The sequence below is a fragment of the Hemitrygon akajei genome, chromosome 8 (genome assembly GCF_048418815.1).
Source record: "Hemitrygon akajei chromosome 8, sHemAka1.3, whole genome shotgun sequence".
NCBI classification, from domain to species: domain Eukaryota; kingdom Metazoa; phylum Chordata; class Chondrichthyes; order Myliobatiformes; family Dasyatidae; genus Hemitrygon; species Hemitrygon akajei.
The window spans coordinates 17,220,607-17,239,402 of record NC_133131.1 but is presented as its reverse complement, the minus strand read 5'-3'; the positions used below and the strand labels follow the sequence as shown (position 1 = coordinate 17,239,402).

The window sequence follows — 18,796 nt, the reverse complement described above, 5'->3', positions numbered from 1 at the left end:
GTTGGCTATTTTTATTTAACCTGGAATAAGTTATAGAAACATAGAAAGCCTACAGCACAATACAGGCCCCTCGGCCCACAAAACTGTGCTGAACATGTCCTTACCTGAGAAACTACCTAGGGTTACCCATAGCCCTCTATTTTTCTGAGCTCCATATACCTGTCCAGGAGTCTCTTAAAAGACCCTATCATATCTGCCTCCACCACCATCGCCGGCAGCCCATTCCACGCACTCACCACTCTCTGCATTTAAAAAAAATTTACCCTTGATATCTCCTCTGTACCTACTTTCAAGCACCTTAAAACTGTGCCCTCTCATGCTAGCCATTTCAGCCCTGGGAAAAAGCCTCTGGCTATCTACACAATCAATGACTCTCATCATCTTATACACCTCTATCAGGTCACCTCTCATCCTCTGTCGCTGCAAGGAAAAAAGGCTGAGTTCACTCAACCTGTTCTCATAAGGCATGCTCCCCAATCCAGGCAACATCCTTGTAAATCTCCTCTGCACCCTTTCTATGGTTTCCGCATCCTTCCTGTAGTGAGGCGATCAGAACTGAGCAGAGCACTCCAAATGGGATCTGACCAGGATCCTATATAGCTGCAACATTACTTCTCGGCTCTTAAACTCAATCCCATGATTGATGAAGGCCAATGCACCGTATGCTTTCTTAACCACAAAGTCAACCTGCGCAGCAACTTTGAGTGTCCTACAGACTGAGACCCCAAGGTCCCACTGATCCTCCACACTGCCAAGAGTCTTAACATTGATACTATATTCTGTCATCATATTTGACCTACCAAAATGAACTGCCTTACACTTATCTGAGTTGAACCTCATCTGCCACTTCTCAGCCCAGTTTTGCATCCTATCAATGTCCTGATGTAGCCTCTGACAGCCAGCCACACTATCCACAACACCTCCAACCTTTATGTCATCAGCAAATTTACTAACCCAACCTTCCACTTCCTCATCCAGGTCATTTATCAAAATCATGAAGAGTAGGGGTCCCAGAACAGATCCCTGAGGCACACCACTGGTGACTGACCTTCATGCAGAATATGACCTGTCTACAACCACTCTTTGCCTTCTGTGGGCAAGCCAGTTCTGGATCCACAAAGCAATGTCCCTTTGGATCCCATGCCTCCTTACTTTCTCAATAGGCCTTGCATGGGGTACCTTGTCAAATGCCTTGCTGATGCAACTAAGCAATTGTTTTTGATGCCCATATGTTAAACAAAATAAATGTTTTGACATGGCGCTACTTTATTAATTTCATAGAATAGATCAAGAATTTTGTGTGGGAAAGCATAGTGCAAATGTGGTCAATTTTATTGTTGTCTAATCCTTTTGTGCCTATTTGGGTTTGTAATTTGTTAATTCCTTTGATCTTTATACTGGCAAATTGGCCTTTAGCTGTAGTGGTTGCTGTCCAAGTCCATTATTGTAGTATTAAATTAAGTTGAGCATTGTAGTATTCATTTATAATCAATATTACACATTAAGTTTTTAATTCTCTCAACATACATTACCATTTCTATCACCTTCTGTCTTGTACTGACCTTATTTTCATCCATACTTTTGTCCTTTCTGATCTTGACTATACTTTTCATATCAAAGAATTTCTCATCCTCTGCACTCTGAACTTGTTTCATCCATTTTTTCCCATCCAGATTTTGTTCCATTCCTGTTCATATTTATATTTTTTGGCAACTCCATATCATAAAAGCTTGTTTCAGTTCAGTAAGCCTCATTCACATTTGCTTCCAGGTTGTTAGCCATTTTTTTTCATTTGCATCCCACAGTTTGGATTTTCCTCCACCCCCATGTTCTCAATCTCTACACTTTCCTTTTCTCCTTTTGAATCCTCTTGGAGTCATAAAGCCACACAGTGTGGAAGCAGGACCAATTGGTCCATGGCATCTGTATTGCCCAGTGAGCTAGTTCCTTCTGCCCATGTTTTGTCCATAGCCCTCTAAACCTCTTCTACTCATGTTCTTATCTGGATGTCTTTTAAATGTTGCTGATGTGCCCTCATTGACCACTATTTCTAACAGCTCATTTCAAATAAGAAGCATGAAGAAGCTGCCCCTAATGTCCCTTTTTAAATCTCTTCCTCTGATCTTACACCTATGCACTCCTGCTTATAGCACCCCCTCCTGGGGGGAAAAAAATGTGCTTTCACCCTATCTATGTCCCACAAGATCTCCATCAGTCTCCCTTCAATCTCCTATGTTCCAGGGAATAAAGTCCTAGTCTACAGTCTTTCCATGTAATTCAAGCCACCAAAACCAGGCAATATTCTGGTAAATCTTTTCAGCATTCTTAGAGTTTAACGATATGTTATTGAACCAAAAACTGTACACAGTATTCTAAATGCAGCATCAACATTATTTTATAAGTGCAACATTACTTCCTATCTCCCATACTCAATACCCTGACTGATGAAGCCCTACTTCACCACCTCTTTTAATATCCTGAAACTTACTATCCAAATTGTTTATGTAAATTGCAAACAACAAAGGTCCTAGCACTATGTCCTGTAGTACACCACTAAACACAAGGCTCCAGTCCAAGAAACAATCCTCGACCATCACCCTCTGCTCCCTACCATTAAGTCAATTATGAATCCAAAGTTTAAAGTACATTTCTTAACCAAATATGTATACTATATACGACCTTGTGATTCGTCTCCTTATAGGCAACCATAAAACAAAGAAACTCAATAGAACCCATTTTTTAAAAAAACCTTCAAAAACCCAGTGTGCCAAAAAAAGAACAAATCATGCAAGTAACATTCAGAACTAAAGTTCATGAAAGTGAGATCACAGCTGCGAAGCCATCACTGCTTGTTAGTTACAGGCCAGTCTTAGCTCAGGTAAACCTCACTGAGCAGCGATCTAAGCACTGGCCCCTCACTCACCTCTGACCCTGACATTGACATTTTCAATCTGACTTTCAACTTAAACCAGCCAAACATTGGCTCATTCCATGCTCTCAATCCACTATCTCCTTCTGGATCCCCTGCATTTTAACCTTGCAGACTAGCCTACCATAAGGCACCTTACTAAAGTCCCTACAGACAACATTGACAGCCCTACCTTCATCTACCCTCAAACAATTCCAAGAGATTTGTCGAACATGACTTCCCATACAGAAAGCTGTGCTGACTGTCCCAGATCACACCGTCTTTTCAAACGTTGATAAACCTTGGTTATATTTCCTTGATTCGTTACTCTCATCAGTTCACCAGCTTGCAAAGCAAAATGTTTTAGTACAAATATGTTTGCAATTGCATATTGTTGAGCACTAGTCAGTTAAGGATGCTTTTGCCACTCTACTTATTGTGTACAATTTTATTAATTGTAATGCCAAAGCAAGTAGCTTCTTTACAACACATTTTAATAGTAATATCATCAATATTTATAATCTGCTGATTGGGAAATGATTTTGAAAGTAGGTCATGGTAAATCAACTATACAAGATATTCTGTAGTTATGAAATTGATTCACTAAGATAAAATTAGCTTGTCAACCAATTAAGATGTGTATTATAATTTGTTATGTGTTTCCACAGAATAGTGATCAGTTTTCCTTTTGCATTATTTTGTTTAAAATTTATTTATAAATTAAAAAAATAAACACACTATATACTGGAAATAGTAGGCAGACAAATATTGAAAATAGAGTTTGGGTTTTTAGAGTAACATCAGGATATTTTTCAAAGCCAATGATTAACCATTAATTAATTAATTAGCTTGTATCTCACAAAAGCTCCTTCTTGACTCATTCAAAGACAGTAGCTATAGAAACTGAGCTCAAATTAAAACAACACACATACTATTGGAATATGCTAGCTCATATTCAGCATAACTACAATACAATAGAAGACTTTCAGGATCCTGAGCACATGACAGAAAGTAGACCCACCCATAAAATAAAATCAATTTATACCGTCTGTAAAATTCTAAGCATAGTGCAATAAACAACTATGATCTAAGGCTAATATAAAAGAAAGTTCTTACATATTATGGCTTCTGAGAGGAATTGAAGAGAAAGGTGCAATTTAAATTAGTATATTTAAGTATTCACAATGGATCTAGCATTTGCAATTTTAAATAAACTTGATAGCAAATAAGGACACTTTGTAGCTTCCATAAATCTTCTAGTGCTTGTTGGGTTAGGTTGAAAGGGATCCTATTGAGAGTGGGGAGGGAAACCAGCTAATGACAGTCAAAATCAGCAGATGCTGGAAAACTGAGATACAAAAGAAAATGCTAGAAACATTCAGAATGTCAGGCCACTTCTTGGGGATTAGAAACATCATTTCTGATCTGGGACCCTTCATAAGAAATGGGGAGGGTCTTTCTAAAGTTTATTTTCAGTAGTAGAGAAGGTAAGGGAAGGATAGGTAAAACATGGGGAATATCTCTGATAGGGAGTGTCCAGGTGGCTTACTGTGGGCAGCTGCTAGCACTTTAAGCCTTTTTGTTTGTTTATTATGTTTATTGGTGAGGTTGTGGGACATGCCCAGTAAGCCAAACTATATGAATAGAATACAAAAAACAGGGCCAAAGTGATGACAAGCAGAATTGCCCAGCTTTGATACAATCAAAAGAAAGGGTGAGTTACCCAAAATTGGAGATTACAGTATAGGACCTGGAAAGCTGCAACATGCCCAGAGGGAAGGTGAGATGTTGTTCCTCAAAACTTACTGTGGGCCTTCTACAGGAGGCCAGTCAGAGCTGGAGTGGGTTAGTGGATTAAAGTGCCAGGCAACTGGAAACTCTGCTGGTGCTCCACAAAGCAACGATCCAATCTCAGTTTGATTTCTCCAGTGTGGAGGTGGGCATTTTATGAACACCAAATGTAGCGCAGTAAATTGCAAGAAGTGCAAGTGAAGTACTGCTTCACCCAATGTTTGCTGGGACGGAAGGGGTGAAAGGCCAAGTGATGCATCTCCCACCAGCTGCATGGAACATCCATTTGAAGTCAGTAGAGAGAAAGTAAGAAGGCCCTGATGAGAAACAAGATACTAAAAATGGCAAGAATGTTTAGGGTGGAGAGAAAGGGAAAAATGATTTTTTCCATCTTCCCAATGGCCTTTGTCTCTGAAGTGACTGACAGCTATATTAGTCTTTCCTATTTATGCTGGTTTCCAGCTTGTTGCTTGCCCAACTCTTTTAGGAAAGGAATGTCTGTTACATGGATACTAAAAAGGCAATTTTCAAAAGTAACGGAGGAAGATAATGAAAACAGCTTAATACTGAGATACTTAAACAGCAGGCCTTAGTAAAGTGTGCATCAAACAAAACAAAATCTAAGAGAAATTAAGAAAGCAGAAAATGTAGGACTAATGTGTTTTCCAGTCCCAGAAGTCATTAGTGGCTCACCAGCAGTTGATGTTTGTTATGTATAATGGTTGATGGTTAAGCGTAGAAACACATTGATTATCCCTGAATACTTAAAGGATGTCGATGCAAGTAAAGAACCATTGGATCTTTTGGAGCTAATTATGCAAAAGCTTTGGGCATTATTATAAAGTATTTCCTGAGATAATTGCAATTGCATCACATAACCATAGAGAATATACATTCAGAATTATTTGTTGTATAATTGCAGTTCTTGAAAGAAGATATCCTAAAGAAGTTCAAGATCTCTATGAAGCAATGAGACACTTTGCAAGACTATTGGGACCTACAGAACATGATAAGTTTATTGAAAGTCATTCATGTATGTGGTACTTGCATTCATTTGTTTTCTTATGGTGAAAATATGTTCCATTGCTTATTTTGATCTTAATTAGAATTCAGATTTATTAGGTACAGGTCTTCTGCTGCTGTAGTCCATCCAATTCTAGGTTTGACATGTGCATTCAGAGATGCTCTTCTGCACACCACTGTTGTAACACATTGTTATTTAAGTTACTGTCACCTTCCTGTCAGCATGAACCAATCTGGTCATTCTCCTTTGATTTTTCTCAATAAGAAGGTGTTTTCACCCACAGAACTGCTGCTCACAGGATTTTTTTTTTGTTTCTTGCACCACTCTCTGTAAACTCTAAGGGCTGTTCTGTTTGAAAATCCCAGGAGATCAGCGGTTACACCAACAATCCAATAACACCCATGATCAAAGTCACTTAGATTATTTCTTCCCATTTCTGATGTTTGGTCTGATTAACAGCTGAACCTCTTGACCACGTCTGCATGATTTTATTCTTGAGTTGCTACCACATGATTGGCTGATTAGATATTTGCAGTAATGAGCAGATGTACCGAATAAAGTGGTCACTGAATTTATCTTTTTAATAGTGATTTTCGTACCTTCTAACTGTTTTAATATACACACAAAGCAATAGGTTTGTTTTAAGGGAACAAAATGAAGTATTTTATCATCCAACTTTGCATTATATTAGGTCATGGAAATATAAACTATTAAGAAAAGGTGGTTGGAGTGGGCCCCTGGGGAATAGTAATGTTACACAAATTAAAATACAGAATTCCAATTCTTGACACATCCTTTTTCCACAGTGGATTTTGAACTCCGGAAAGAAATCAAGCGTTTACAAGAATACAGAAGGGCAGGAATCTTCACATTCCGTGGTGAATTATTTGCGAATGCTATTCAATAACTTCTGTTTCTCAGAATAACCTTGTAAATACAAGCTTGCTGGAAGAAAGAGGAAAGCTGTTTTATAAGGAGCATCTTATCCAGTTAAATGTACCGTGAAATAATGTTACTGTGCATGCGTGTAAAATATTTTTACATAATATATGCAAGTAAAAGCTTTGCAGTGAATTCTAGGTCTAGTAGCAGATTTTTTTAAAAAAAACATTTGTAAATTAGAAAAGCAAAAGCAGTGATAAGCATTTAAATTTGATTCATACGAAGTATTATCAAGATTCGGTACCTTCTGATTGTTATTAATGTACCTATGCCTTTTATAACCAAAAATTGGTGCAGGCAGTATTTTTGTTTTTAACCAGTTCTATCTGATTTGTTACTTAATTTGGAGATGTAAGGGGAGGAAGAGGCAACATTTACACTGTGGTGTAAGTTCATCTGTCCAATAGTAAAACCTTAAGTCATTTTTAGTGTCATTAAACTTTTCTTTCCTGATGACACTGTAAAACAATTAGTAGGAATCAAAAGCTCACCTGAGTCCTAAAACTGCTGATCATCGGGTGTGTATTAAATTTGAAGAAGAAGCTATCTGTATACATACATATACCTATGCCATGGATGTGAGGTATCCTATATCATACATCTTGATGATGAAACTCGAACAAGGTAAACTCTGTAATAGTTATTAGGTTTAGTGAATTTCCTTTCTCCCTTCAGTTAGCTTATCCGTTCCTCTTCCTTAGTTTGATGATCAATTTGCATTGGTACTTTCGGTTTTATTATGCAACAATAGTCTGCAGGGAATGCACAATTTAAGATTATCTCCACAACTCGATGCCCAGTAGCACCATTTTGTTTTTGAATGACTCCAATGCTAATCAGAGCTGTTGGCATATATTTTCTGATTGTATTCCTCTGTAGAGTTTTTTTCAACACGCATAAAACTGTGGTTCAGATCCATTTGTTACAAAAACCAGTACAAAAGAAATATCAACCTCCATTTTAAATTGACTTTTAAAAAAAGTTAGGTACAGGAATCAGAGTAATGTAGAACACAGGAGATTCTGCAGATGCTAGAAATGCTGCCTAACTTGCTGAATTCCTCCATTTAGTGAAGGTAGAATAATGTAGAAGACAGAATTCAGAGATGTAATTCCTTTGTAAAAGAATTACACATAAAATGTAACCTATTAATTTCATTTTTCAGAAATATCTGACAAATGAGTGATTTATAAATATCTCAAAATGTATTTATCCTCATTCTTACTCCTGCAGCATCTATTAGGTTAGAGTGGAGCTCTCCATTAGATGGCATTTTACTTTCATGGCCATTAAATTCTCTGATTAAAACTAGAGGCATTACCTCAGGATTAACAGGAGCTGGGACACAAGTCTTTATAAATCAACAGATTATCAATCTGTGGCATTCGCCACCCCAAATAGTCGAGGATGTTCAATTGTGAAATAGTTCGGGGTCGAGTTCAAGGTGAGAATTTTGGGCTGAAAGGACATATGTGAATCTAGTATTTGGACAGAAAAGTAGAGGGCCAGCATGAACATTATGGGCTTTCTTCTGTTTCTACTTGCATTTTTATCCATATATTCTGAAAAGGAATAAGGTAACATTAATATTAAATTAATTCATTGTTAACATGGACTAACTTTCAGGATTGAAATTTGAAGTTAATGTATGAATTTAATTAAATTCATAATCAAAAAAATCCATTTGTAAATTAGAAAAGTAAAACAACATTTGTTAAAATCTGATTCATACAGACTTATCAAGGTTCAGTGCCTTCTGGTTGTTACCAATGGTGTAAGTAATATTTTTGTTGTCATAGCCAGCTCCATGTGATTGAATAATATCATACTTAATTTGAAGATGTACAGAGAGGAGAAGGCTAAATATATTGTGGTGTTAATTCTTCTGACCACTGGTAAAATCTTAAATCTCTTATTTCTAATTTCAAAAACTAACGTTTAGATTCTGTAAATTAAACTTATTCATTAACATATCTTGTTATGTGAGATTTTTTAAAAGAAAAAGTTGATAGAATATTGGTATTTTGCATGCTGTTATTTAATCATATTTCCATATCTAGGTGCCAAAGTATATGACTGCTTGAAGGTGCATCGCGAAGAGGAACGTCTAAAGCGCTGCATGCTCACAGATGTGCTTCAGTGCCTCCAGGACTCCAGTGCTTGTCAGCAGTGGTTACACAGGCAAGCAGCAATGTGAGTTCTCCCCGGTCATCTAGAGGCAAGAGCTCACAACAGTGTGAATAAGTTTTTTAAAAATGTAAGAAAGTAGGACCAAGAATAGCCATTAGATCTGTCCCACCATTCAATATAATCTTGTTTGATCTGCCTCAGGCCTCATCTCCTCTCTGGTGCAGTTCCTCTTACCCTTCAATTCTGTGCTCTTCCTCTTTACTTTCCCTTTAAATCCAACCCCCTCTCCAGAGATCTACCTCTGCAGTCCTTTGTGATATAGAATTTTTATTATTATAGTTTATATAATTGCATTTTGGCTCTTTCATTTTCATGGGAGAATTGGCAATGTTGGTACTGTGAGACATAATGAGTCGTCAAAGAGTTCTGAAGCTTAATGTACCCATGTGTATCCTCAGCTGGATCCTGGCACACAGCACACAGTAAATGGATTCCTCTTTTATTCCTGAAATACTTAATAGAAATGTTGAATCATTAAGTTAGGTTTGTGTCACTTCGTTTAGACTGTCATCACTTTAGACGTAATTCAACAGATTCACTAATTCACTAGCTGGACTACTTCAAACTTGCTTTTTTTCTCAAAGTGAAGGCTGAATCATGCTCGTGAATCAGATGATTCCTTTCCCTATGGCCTTGCATTTCCAAATCATCATGAAATGCTTAAGATTCCAATTCTAATCACATCCTCATGAAAAATGTGGTCTGTCAGTCATTGAATCTGGCACTACGTAAATTTTCTGTGGTTTCCAAGTGATTCAATTTGCACCCTTGTGCAGTTGCAATTTGAGAAAAAGATTCTGTCTTGGCACAGAAGCTGCACTGAATAACATATGGGACACACTAATTTGTCATCTGATCAATCATAACTGAATTAATAAACATGGAAATATACACGTCGTATTGTAATGTATAGTACTGAGCAAAAGTCTGATATAGCTATGGTGCCTAAGACTTTTGCATAGTACTGTAATAATTTTGTATTGCACGATACTGCTACTGCAAACAAAAGGACATAGCAGATTTCATGACATATGTGAGTGAAAATAAACCTGATTCTGATATGGGTCCCTATTGTGGAGAAAGAGTGGGAAAGGGGCAGGGAGAGAGGAATCATAGTTGAGAAAAGGGGAAGGGAGAGAGAAGCACCAGAGAGACATTCTGTAATGATTTATAAACTAATTATTTGGAATCTATATATATAATATATGTGTGTGTGTTTGCACAGTACTTTATGAAATTTCATCAATCTCGTGTGTTAGTCACTTTGAACTTTGTCCTTTTACTTAAGGCGTCTTAAATTATTTGCTCCATGAATCATTTCTGTATTCATGCAACTCTACAAATAAGCTTGTAGTTATAATGTAGGCAGAATTACTCCAATGAGCTCTATATATTCAGTGCAGAAACCATGCTTTTAAATGTTTCAGATAAGTTATTTCAGAGTTACTTAAGTAAGTCTGTGGTGTAAGTTTCCACCAACTACCATGAAACGTAACAGGAGGTGATTAAGTGAATCCCATAAGGTAGGAAACAGCCCTTAGCATCCACAATCAGTTCTTTCAGCTAAAACAAGTGAAGTTCATTATGTTTATCTCTCTTTATGAAAGCTCTGTTTACTGCTCATGAGTAGCTGAGGTAAATACATCAGTTAGATGTATATTTTTTTAAAAAGGCAAAGTACTTTCACAATTTATACTTCTGGCACCTTCCATATCTTTCAAAACCAATTTTAATATCACCAGCATATGTTGTGAAATGTGTTAACTTAGCACCAGCAATACAGGATAAATATAGAAAAAAACTGAATTATAGTAAGTATAGTGTGTGTATATTTTTCTATATATTTATGTGTGTGTGTGTGTATATATATATATATTTATATAAAATAGTTAAATAAAAAATAGTGCAGAAACAGAAAAAAAAATTTTTAAAGGTGAGGTAGTGTTCATGGGTCCAATGGGTCGGAATGGCAGATGGGAAGAAGCTATTCCTGAATTACTGAGTAAGTGCCTTCAGGCTTCTGTATCTGCTTTCTGACAGTAACAATGAGAAGAGAGCACGTCCTGTGTGATGGGGGTAAGGTTCGTCCATTGTCATCAATGAAGACCTCGACAGCATTAGTACTTTTTACGAGGTCAAGTTGCTATCTCGACGCTCAACCCAGTACGGATGGAGAGTGTGCAAGGGAGCCAGCTGGATTCGATCTCGGGATCTTTCACCCTGATGCCACTGCGCCACCAGCCAGCTTATTTATGATGGTGTCGAGACTAGTGCTTGATTTGGGTTTAAGTGAGGGAGAGTTGTGCAGCATCAGCCTCACTCTCTCTTCCCAATTCCCATCTGGATCCAATGGCACGACAAGAGTTGAGATGGGACTAGGCGCAGTGGATGACCAGGACATTTTCTGTGTCTTGTCATGCTCTAATGTGTTCCATGGCACTTGCAGAGACCGCCTTCTTGACTGTTGGACCTTCCATTGGTCTTGTCTGCTCAATCTGCCGGAGTCTGTCTTCACATGCTGGAATAGACAACTCCCTATCTCACCGAGGCTTTGAGACCCGTCGGCTACCTGCACCTGGTTTAGCCGACTTGTCGAAGCCATTGCCCAGGGTGTGGCCGCTGTGGCATGCAAACAGCTACAGGGAGCCACAGGTGAGAGCTGAATGCCAGGTGAGGACCAAAGGTGGACTAACCGTCTGAAAAGGATGTGACATGTTCCCCCACCAGAGGTGCTACCCCTCCCTGACATCCCATACACCTCAATGGGGGTACTTAACAATGGATGCTGCCTTTCTGAGGCATCACTCCTTGAAGATGTCTTTGATACTACGAAGCCTGCTACCCATGATGGAACTGACTAATTTTACAACTTTCTGCAATTTACTTCGATCCTGTGCAGTAGCCCCCCCCCCCATACCAGAAGGTGATGCAGCCTTCAGAATGCTCTCCACAGTATATCTAGAAGTTTTCGAATGTTTTAGGTGACAAACTAAATCTCCTCAAACTCCTAATGAAATATAGCTGCTGTGTTGCCTCCTTTATAGCTGCATCGATATGCTGGGACCAGGTTAGATCCTCAGAGAGATTGACACCCAGGAACTTCAAATTATTCACTCTCTCCACTCCTGATTCCTCTGTGAGGAGGGATCGTACTGTTTGCATGTTTTTAGTTCTTTATCACAAATGTCAGAAGAATAAGCATATTTTAGTTATTTAAGTTGATTAGAATTACATAAATTCTGACTAAAAGGTATTTTACTTAACATAAAAGACATTCACTGACATTTTTTTGAATCTCTATTAATGACCTGGACATGGAGGTGCACCCAACTAAAAATTTGTGAACTGTGAAGGGAATACTGACGGATTACAACAGAGAGGACAGGCACACTGGTGGGATAGATAGGGTCCTGGCTGATGAAGTTTAACATAGAGAAATCTAACATGATGGATTTTGCCAGAAAGAATGAGGAGAGAGCATACAGAAGAAAGGAAGCTTCCTAGAAAGGGCGCAGGAGCAGAGGATCCTAGAGAATAGGTGTACAAGCAGGTGAAAGTAACAGGGCCAAACCAATAAAATATTGGTTTAGGCTCAACAGAGTATTGTGTTAGTTTCTGGTCACCACATTATTAGAAGGCTAAGACAACATTGAAGATGGTCCAGAAAAGTAAAACATGAGGAGAAACTATTTCACACAGCATTTTCTTTGAATCTGGAATGCACTGCCTGCAGATGTGATGGAAGAAAGTTTCACTGCAGTCTTCACGGGGGAATTAGATAAATTTAGGGTGAAGAAAAATTTTGCAAGGCTATGGAGAAAGTGCCAGGGGTAGAACTAGTGTAGTTTCTAAGATGGAGACCTGACATAGGCACAATTGACCAAATAGCCACCTGCTCTGGTGCAAGCATTCTATAATATAGATTTCAGGCAATCTTGATGTTGGAATGTTTTTCTTGGTAATTAGTGTGTGTTTATATTTGCTAGGTCTTCAGTATGTAATACATTGTTTATAATAAAATCACTTTTCCTTTTAAAATACACTCAAAATTCCCATGAAGTTGCTGGAAAGGGTACATTTGTTTCTTGCTGAGCACTTGTGTTTCCTTGCATACTTCCTGAATAACATGGAATGAGGAGAGAACACCTTTTCAATTTTGAGGGAATCACTAGTGTTTTAGATATATGTTATAAAGACAGTGCCTTTCATGTTCTAGAAATGTACCAATTTCATTATGTTTTATATGTTTTTTGTTTCAGTGATTCAGGACTAAACCCAGCGGCACCAATCATTTCTTCGGCTGGTGAGTAGCTGCTATTCATGGCTTAGAGTGACGTGCACAAAGCAGTTCTTAACTTGCAGAAAAACACACTGATGAAATGATAGAGATTAGACCTGGTAAAGAAACTACATCTCACATTCCCCATTTCTCTTGCAAATAGTTGGAGTCATTCTTACTTGCCGGATAGCTTCAGACAGAGGTTGCATTGGTCAAATAAATTAATTGTCACAGTTGCATACATTAGATTTCCTGAACAAAAGCAAGATGGCTTGTTTTAAATATATTTTGAAAATACTGTAAATAAATAACTATTTCATTCAACCAATTTTTGTTCTATTCTGAGTTAGTAATTCATAGGATTTCACTATCTGGTCGTAAAAGAAATTCAAGTGTATTAGAAATACCATCAGTTCCCTGCAACTTCTAGCGAGATTGGAAAAGTTCTTTAATAGTAAGTCCTTTAAAAGGCCTTACTATTTGAAACAGAGTAATGACTTTTGAAATAGCTTGAGCTTAATTGTCTAGACCACCCTCCTTTCAATTCCCAGTGAACGTTGCATTCAGTCTATCACATATAGCGTCATTTTAAAAACTGTTGTTCAAATGAATATTTGCATTTATTGCTTGGATTGGCTTAATTTGTCACACTAATACTTAGGTTTCTGTTTTAAATAAAAATAAACTATTTGTCTCATCAAAGCTCATTATTGTAACACCCTAACTTTTCTCAGCCAGTTTTAAACATTTCCTTTAAGTTTAATCTTTGCTCAAAAAAATTGTACCCCCCAAGAAAGTCTAACTTGGATTTTTAAACAGTCTTGGGTTTATTTAGATTAATGCACTTTTGAAAGAATTAAAAGTGATGTTCTCAGTTGAGCTTTTCATTGTCTGTTCTTTTCCGCTCATTTCCAAACTGCAGAGTATATCATTATTCTTTCCCACCGATCTCATTTCGTTTATACTGAAAATGACCCTTTCCTGCATCAGTTCCAGTTGAACAAAATATTAAGGAGGGATTTTGCAAAAATAAATCTCTGAAAACTGCAAAAAGATGATTCATCACCATAATCACAGCATATTTTAAATATATTTGCCATATTTCACAGCAATTAAGCATCAGCTCCAGCACCTACGTTATTTTTCAATTCTTTCATCAGTGAATCTGAGAGTATATGAGCAATATCCGTATCCTGATAGGAATTATGCTTGAAGGGAGTACAAGTTAGAGAATTGGTATTAAATTAAATCCTTGTTTCTGACCCAAGGTTCTTGAAAGCATAGCTTTTCAGTGAGTGTATTGAATTTCCAAGTGATAAATACAGTAATTGTTTCCACTAAAATGTAGAGCAGTTGGCACTCTGTTTTATCAGCTTCTTACCCAAAGAAGTGTAGAAGATTAATTTTTTATTCTGTACTATTCTTTACTGAAATTCCATTTGTTTTCCTTTCATTTGTTATGGATGGAGCAGGTCGGAGAAATGCACCCCCACTGAACCTCACGGGCCTACCTGGAACAGAGAAACTCAATGATAAGGAAAAAGAGGTACAGGCGATGGTCTCAATGCTGCTAACCCTGGGAATATAAAATTGTAATGTTATTGGTGGGGAGGAATACATTAACTCTAATCAAATTTTATTTCGGTTACTTACAGTTTCTTCAGGCTACCACTAGTTCCAACCAAGATGTCGCGAGTTAACCTGATATTCTAAAGTAGTTTTTGCAATACCTTTTACCTTTAAGAGAAAGCAGCAGAATCTCAATGGTATTATTAAAATGGAAATTTTACAAACACTGCTACTTAGAAAAAGATGAGTGACACATTTTATTGTTCTGGTATATCATAGCCTTCCTATAAACAGGAAATTTGGATAAAATGTTTTAATTTATGTTGGAATAACGCTGTTTGTGGATTTTCTCTTTCTGCCCTTCCTCCACCCATTTCCTAGCTATGTCAGATGGTGCGACTGGTTCCCGGAGCGTACTTGGAATACAAGTCGGCTTTAATGAATGAAAGCAGCAGGTTAGGTGGTTTAAAGCTAGCCCAGGCAAGGACTCTCATTAAGATAGATGTGAACAAAACTAGAAAGATCTATGATTTCCTGATCCGAGAAGGATATATTACTAAAGCTTAAATGGGTGACCCAAGGCTATCTCTAGGCAACCTTGACACACAACTGACTGTCACCTGGCAACCTCTGATTTCTTTTGTCAGTGATGTACAGAATAGGAAAAAAAATCATCTTTTTTTATTTATTCTCTTTTTTTGTACAAGATTGGAATTTGTTCACTGTCAGATTATGGATCTTTTGTGTTTTGGTAAATGTAGTGTGAATTCAGCACAATAAAAACATGTTTTTTATAAAGATGTATATTTAAACTTTTTTATTACCAAAAATTATTAAATTTTCTCCACTGAATTTACTGTTTTAGACATTTTTGTTGAGATGAGATCTTAATTTTATTGTGGGGAGTGATACATTTTTGCATTTCCAAGCAACATTGCATGAACCAGGAGATTAAATACACAACAAATAAATCCAGTCGTTTGTTGGCTGAGATTGGATTTACAAAATGGAAATTAGTAAGGAGTTTCACTCAAAGCACTATTTTAGAGGAAACATCTCCAGGACTGTCGGGAAATAAAAAATGTGATTGGGACAATACTACTTTTGAATACTTACCTTCAGTGTTCAGAATGGGTAGTTCATACTTAAATGACAATCAGCCATATGAGATCAGCAGTTTTTGAACACATGCTATCTCCAGCTCTCCTCAACGTTTATATCTTTTACAATGTGCCAACCCTTTAACTTACTCTGCGATCTCTAATCATAACATAATCACAAATGGATATAATCACTACACTGGATTTTTTTTTAAAAACTTGCACTGCCTCCTGTGCATCATCTGATTCAGGGGACACTTCTGTTACAACCTCAGATCTGCAAGTCCACTGGAAGCTGGAGGCCCTGAGGTGGGCTGTGCTGGAGTTGGGTTAGGGTTAGGGTTAGGTCTGTGTGTGTGTTTGCCTAAGTGGGAGCATGGTTAGAAGGGAGCAAAGAGGTTTGTAGTTTTGTTCTTGTGTTCTGCTGAACATTGTGGCCATGCTATGTTGACGCTGGAATATGCGAATACATTTGAGGGCTGCCCCAGCACATCCTTAAATTGCATTGGTTGTTAATGCAAATGACACATTTCAAAGTATGTGTGATAAAATAAATGAATCTGAATGTTGTGGTAAAGACCTGGCAGATACTAGGAACCAAGACTGATGACCTGTAAAAAGAAATTAAATTCACTACTAAAATTGTGTTTTCAGATACTCTTGATTTCATACTATACTAAAACAAAGAAACTTCCAGTTTAATATACTTAATTAATCTCCTATCTCATGAAAGGGATACTCCTGGATTATGTTTGATTATTAATACCAGTTTTCCACCCACAGCTCAGTATTTCCTTAAGTATAGTATTCATCTCACTCCATGCTACCTGAGATAATACACACATGCTTTAGTGAGATTTTGGTGTCATTTACTGCAAAACTGTTACAACCACAGATTCGGCAGCGAGGTAGATACAGCAATTGTGCTTGTGAATTTGCACGTTCAGCTGATTATTTAATCATGATAGTATTTAACTCCATAACTCCATACATTTAACTCCGCTTGTTGAGACTTGGACAGAGAACGGCAACACTTCGCTGTTTTGCTTTTGGCCTTTTCCCTGAGAAATTGTACTTTTTGAATCAACTGACTTCGAAGACTGGCAGTATTCATTTAATGTTTAGATTTTCTTTTCAGCCGCAGTATAGGCTTTGGTTCCCATTTGAGAGTTTTAATTAACGGCTTATTTGGCCTAGCGTTTATTGTTTATTTCCCCTTAAACACTGTTTGCAATAAAGTTTGTGAACTATTGACCTGCTTCAGTGTCTGTCACCCCTCACTTGGGCCATATCCAAACCTGGTAACAAAAACAACTGCCATTTTTGTTGCTATCCATTTTAGCCAACTGAAGAAACGAGTTTTCAATGACTAAGTACTGACATAAAGTAGGTAGGACGTGGACAGCGTGAACATGGGGAGGATGTTTCCATTAGTAGGAGAGTCCAAGAAACAAGGGCACAGCCTCAGAATAAATTATCATCCCTAGGATTGAGATGAGGAATTTCTTCAGACAGAGGGTAGTAAATCTGTGGAATTTGTTGCCACAGAGGGTTGTGGAGGCCAAGCATTGGGTGCATTTAATGGCCTAATTCTGATCCTATATCTTACGGTCTTGTGGATACCCTGTGTATGCTTAATGGACATGGACAAATAGAAATTTGAAAGCACTGGCGAGCCATTACTACCAATTGGCTCTGCAAAATCCTATAAATCCATTGGTAGGATAGATGGACTGTTGTCAGTGTGACAATGTCCAAGACCAACATCCACGTGTATATTTCCATTTCCACTTTGCTGTAATAATTTCAAATTCTGGACCCTATTTCTGAAAAGCGTGATAAAAACATGCTAGGAAAATTCTGAAGTAAGGTTAGAGACCAGTGCTTGGAGAAATGTATTGATCTGTAGTCAGCTGGCACTTTTAACCCATCAACATCAATGCCAATTCTCACCTTTGGAAACTTTGATAATAGCACTGCTGCAGTTTATTACCATTAACAAGTCAATGAATCCTTTCTTGTCCTGCCACATTTAGACTTTGTTCTTTCAGCCAGAACTAAATTATTAATCAAGAAACTCAACCTCAGCTTTAAATATACCCAGTGACTTAGCCTCCACAGCTGTCTGTCGCCATGAATTCCACAGACTCACCAACCTGTCTAGCTAAAGAAAGTCCTTCTCATCTCAGCTGTAAAAGGATATCCTTTTATTCTGTGTCTGTGCTCTCAGGTCCTAGATTCTCCCACTGTTGAAAACACCCTCTCCATGTTCACTCTATCCAGGCCTTTCCATATTCAGTAAGTTTAAAGAGATCTCCCCACATTCCCCATTATTCTAAAGTCCAGGGAGTACAGCCCAGAGCCATTAAAAGCTCCTCATACATTAACCCTTTTATTCTCAATCATTCTCCTAAACCTCTGGACTCACCAATGCCAGCACATCTGTTCTCAGATATGTGGCCCAGAGCTGCTCACAATACTCCAAATGTCTGACCAGTGCCTTATAAAACCTCAGCATTACAACCTTGCTCCTATTTTCTAGTCCTCCCAAAATGATGCTAACATTGTATTTGCTTTCCTTACAATCAACTCAGCCCACAAGTTAACCTTTAGAGAATCCTGCACTGGGACTCCCAAGTCCCTTTGCACCTCCAATTTCTGAACTTAATTCCTATTTGGAAAATAGTCTACACCTTTATTCCTTCTACTGAAGTGCATGATAATACACTCCCTACACTATTCCATCTGCCACTTCCTTGCCCATTCTTCTAATCTGTCCAAGTCCTGCAGACACCCTGCTTCCAACATTACCTGCCCCACTACCTATCTGTATCATCTGCAAAGTTGGCCATAAAGCCAACGATTCCAGCATCTAGATCATTAACAAATAACAGCAGACCAAACAACCCGTGCTGAACACTAGTCACCAGCAGCCAACCAGAAAAGCCCCTCTTTCTTCCCAGTGTTTTCCTTCTGCCAGTCAGCCAACCTTC

General features: G+C 37.9%; 1 protein-coding gene across 8 annotated transcripts in view; it reads left to right on the top strand.

The window, feature by feature from the left end:
• Nucleotides 1–15,555, top strand: part of tada2a (transcriptional adaptor 2A) — a 39,879-nt gene extending 24,324 nt beyond the window's left edge. Inside the window, exons 10-15 of one of the 8 annotated variants that reach the window (XM_073053365.1) lie at nucleotides 5,622–5,732; nucleotides 6,530–6,601; nucleotides 8,726–8,858; nucleotides 13,115–13,158; nucleotides 14,607–14,680; nucleotides 15,085–15,555. In XM_073053365.1, coding sequence (XP_072909466.1) covers nucleotides 5,622–5,732; nucleotides 6,530–6,601; nucleotides 8,726–8,858; nucleotides 13,115–13,158; nucleotides 14,607–14,680; nucleotides 15,085–15,270 — 620 coding nt within the window. In that variant the 3' untranslated portion in view covers nucleotides 15,271–15,555. Of the gene's footprint in view, nucleotides 1–5,621; nucleotides 5,733–6,529; nucleotides 6,602–8,725; nucleotides 8,859–13,114; nucleotides 13,159–14,591; nucleotides 14,681–14,789 lie in introns of all 8 variants that reach the window. The other 7 variants (XM_073053364.1, XM_073053363.1, XM_073053362.1 and 4 more) reach the window with 7 other exon arrangements.
• Nucleotides 15,556–18,796: the final 3,241 nt, after the last annotated feature.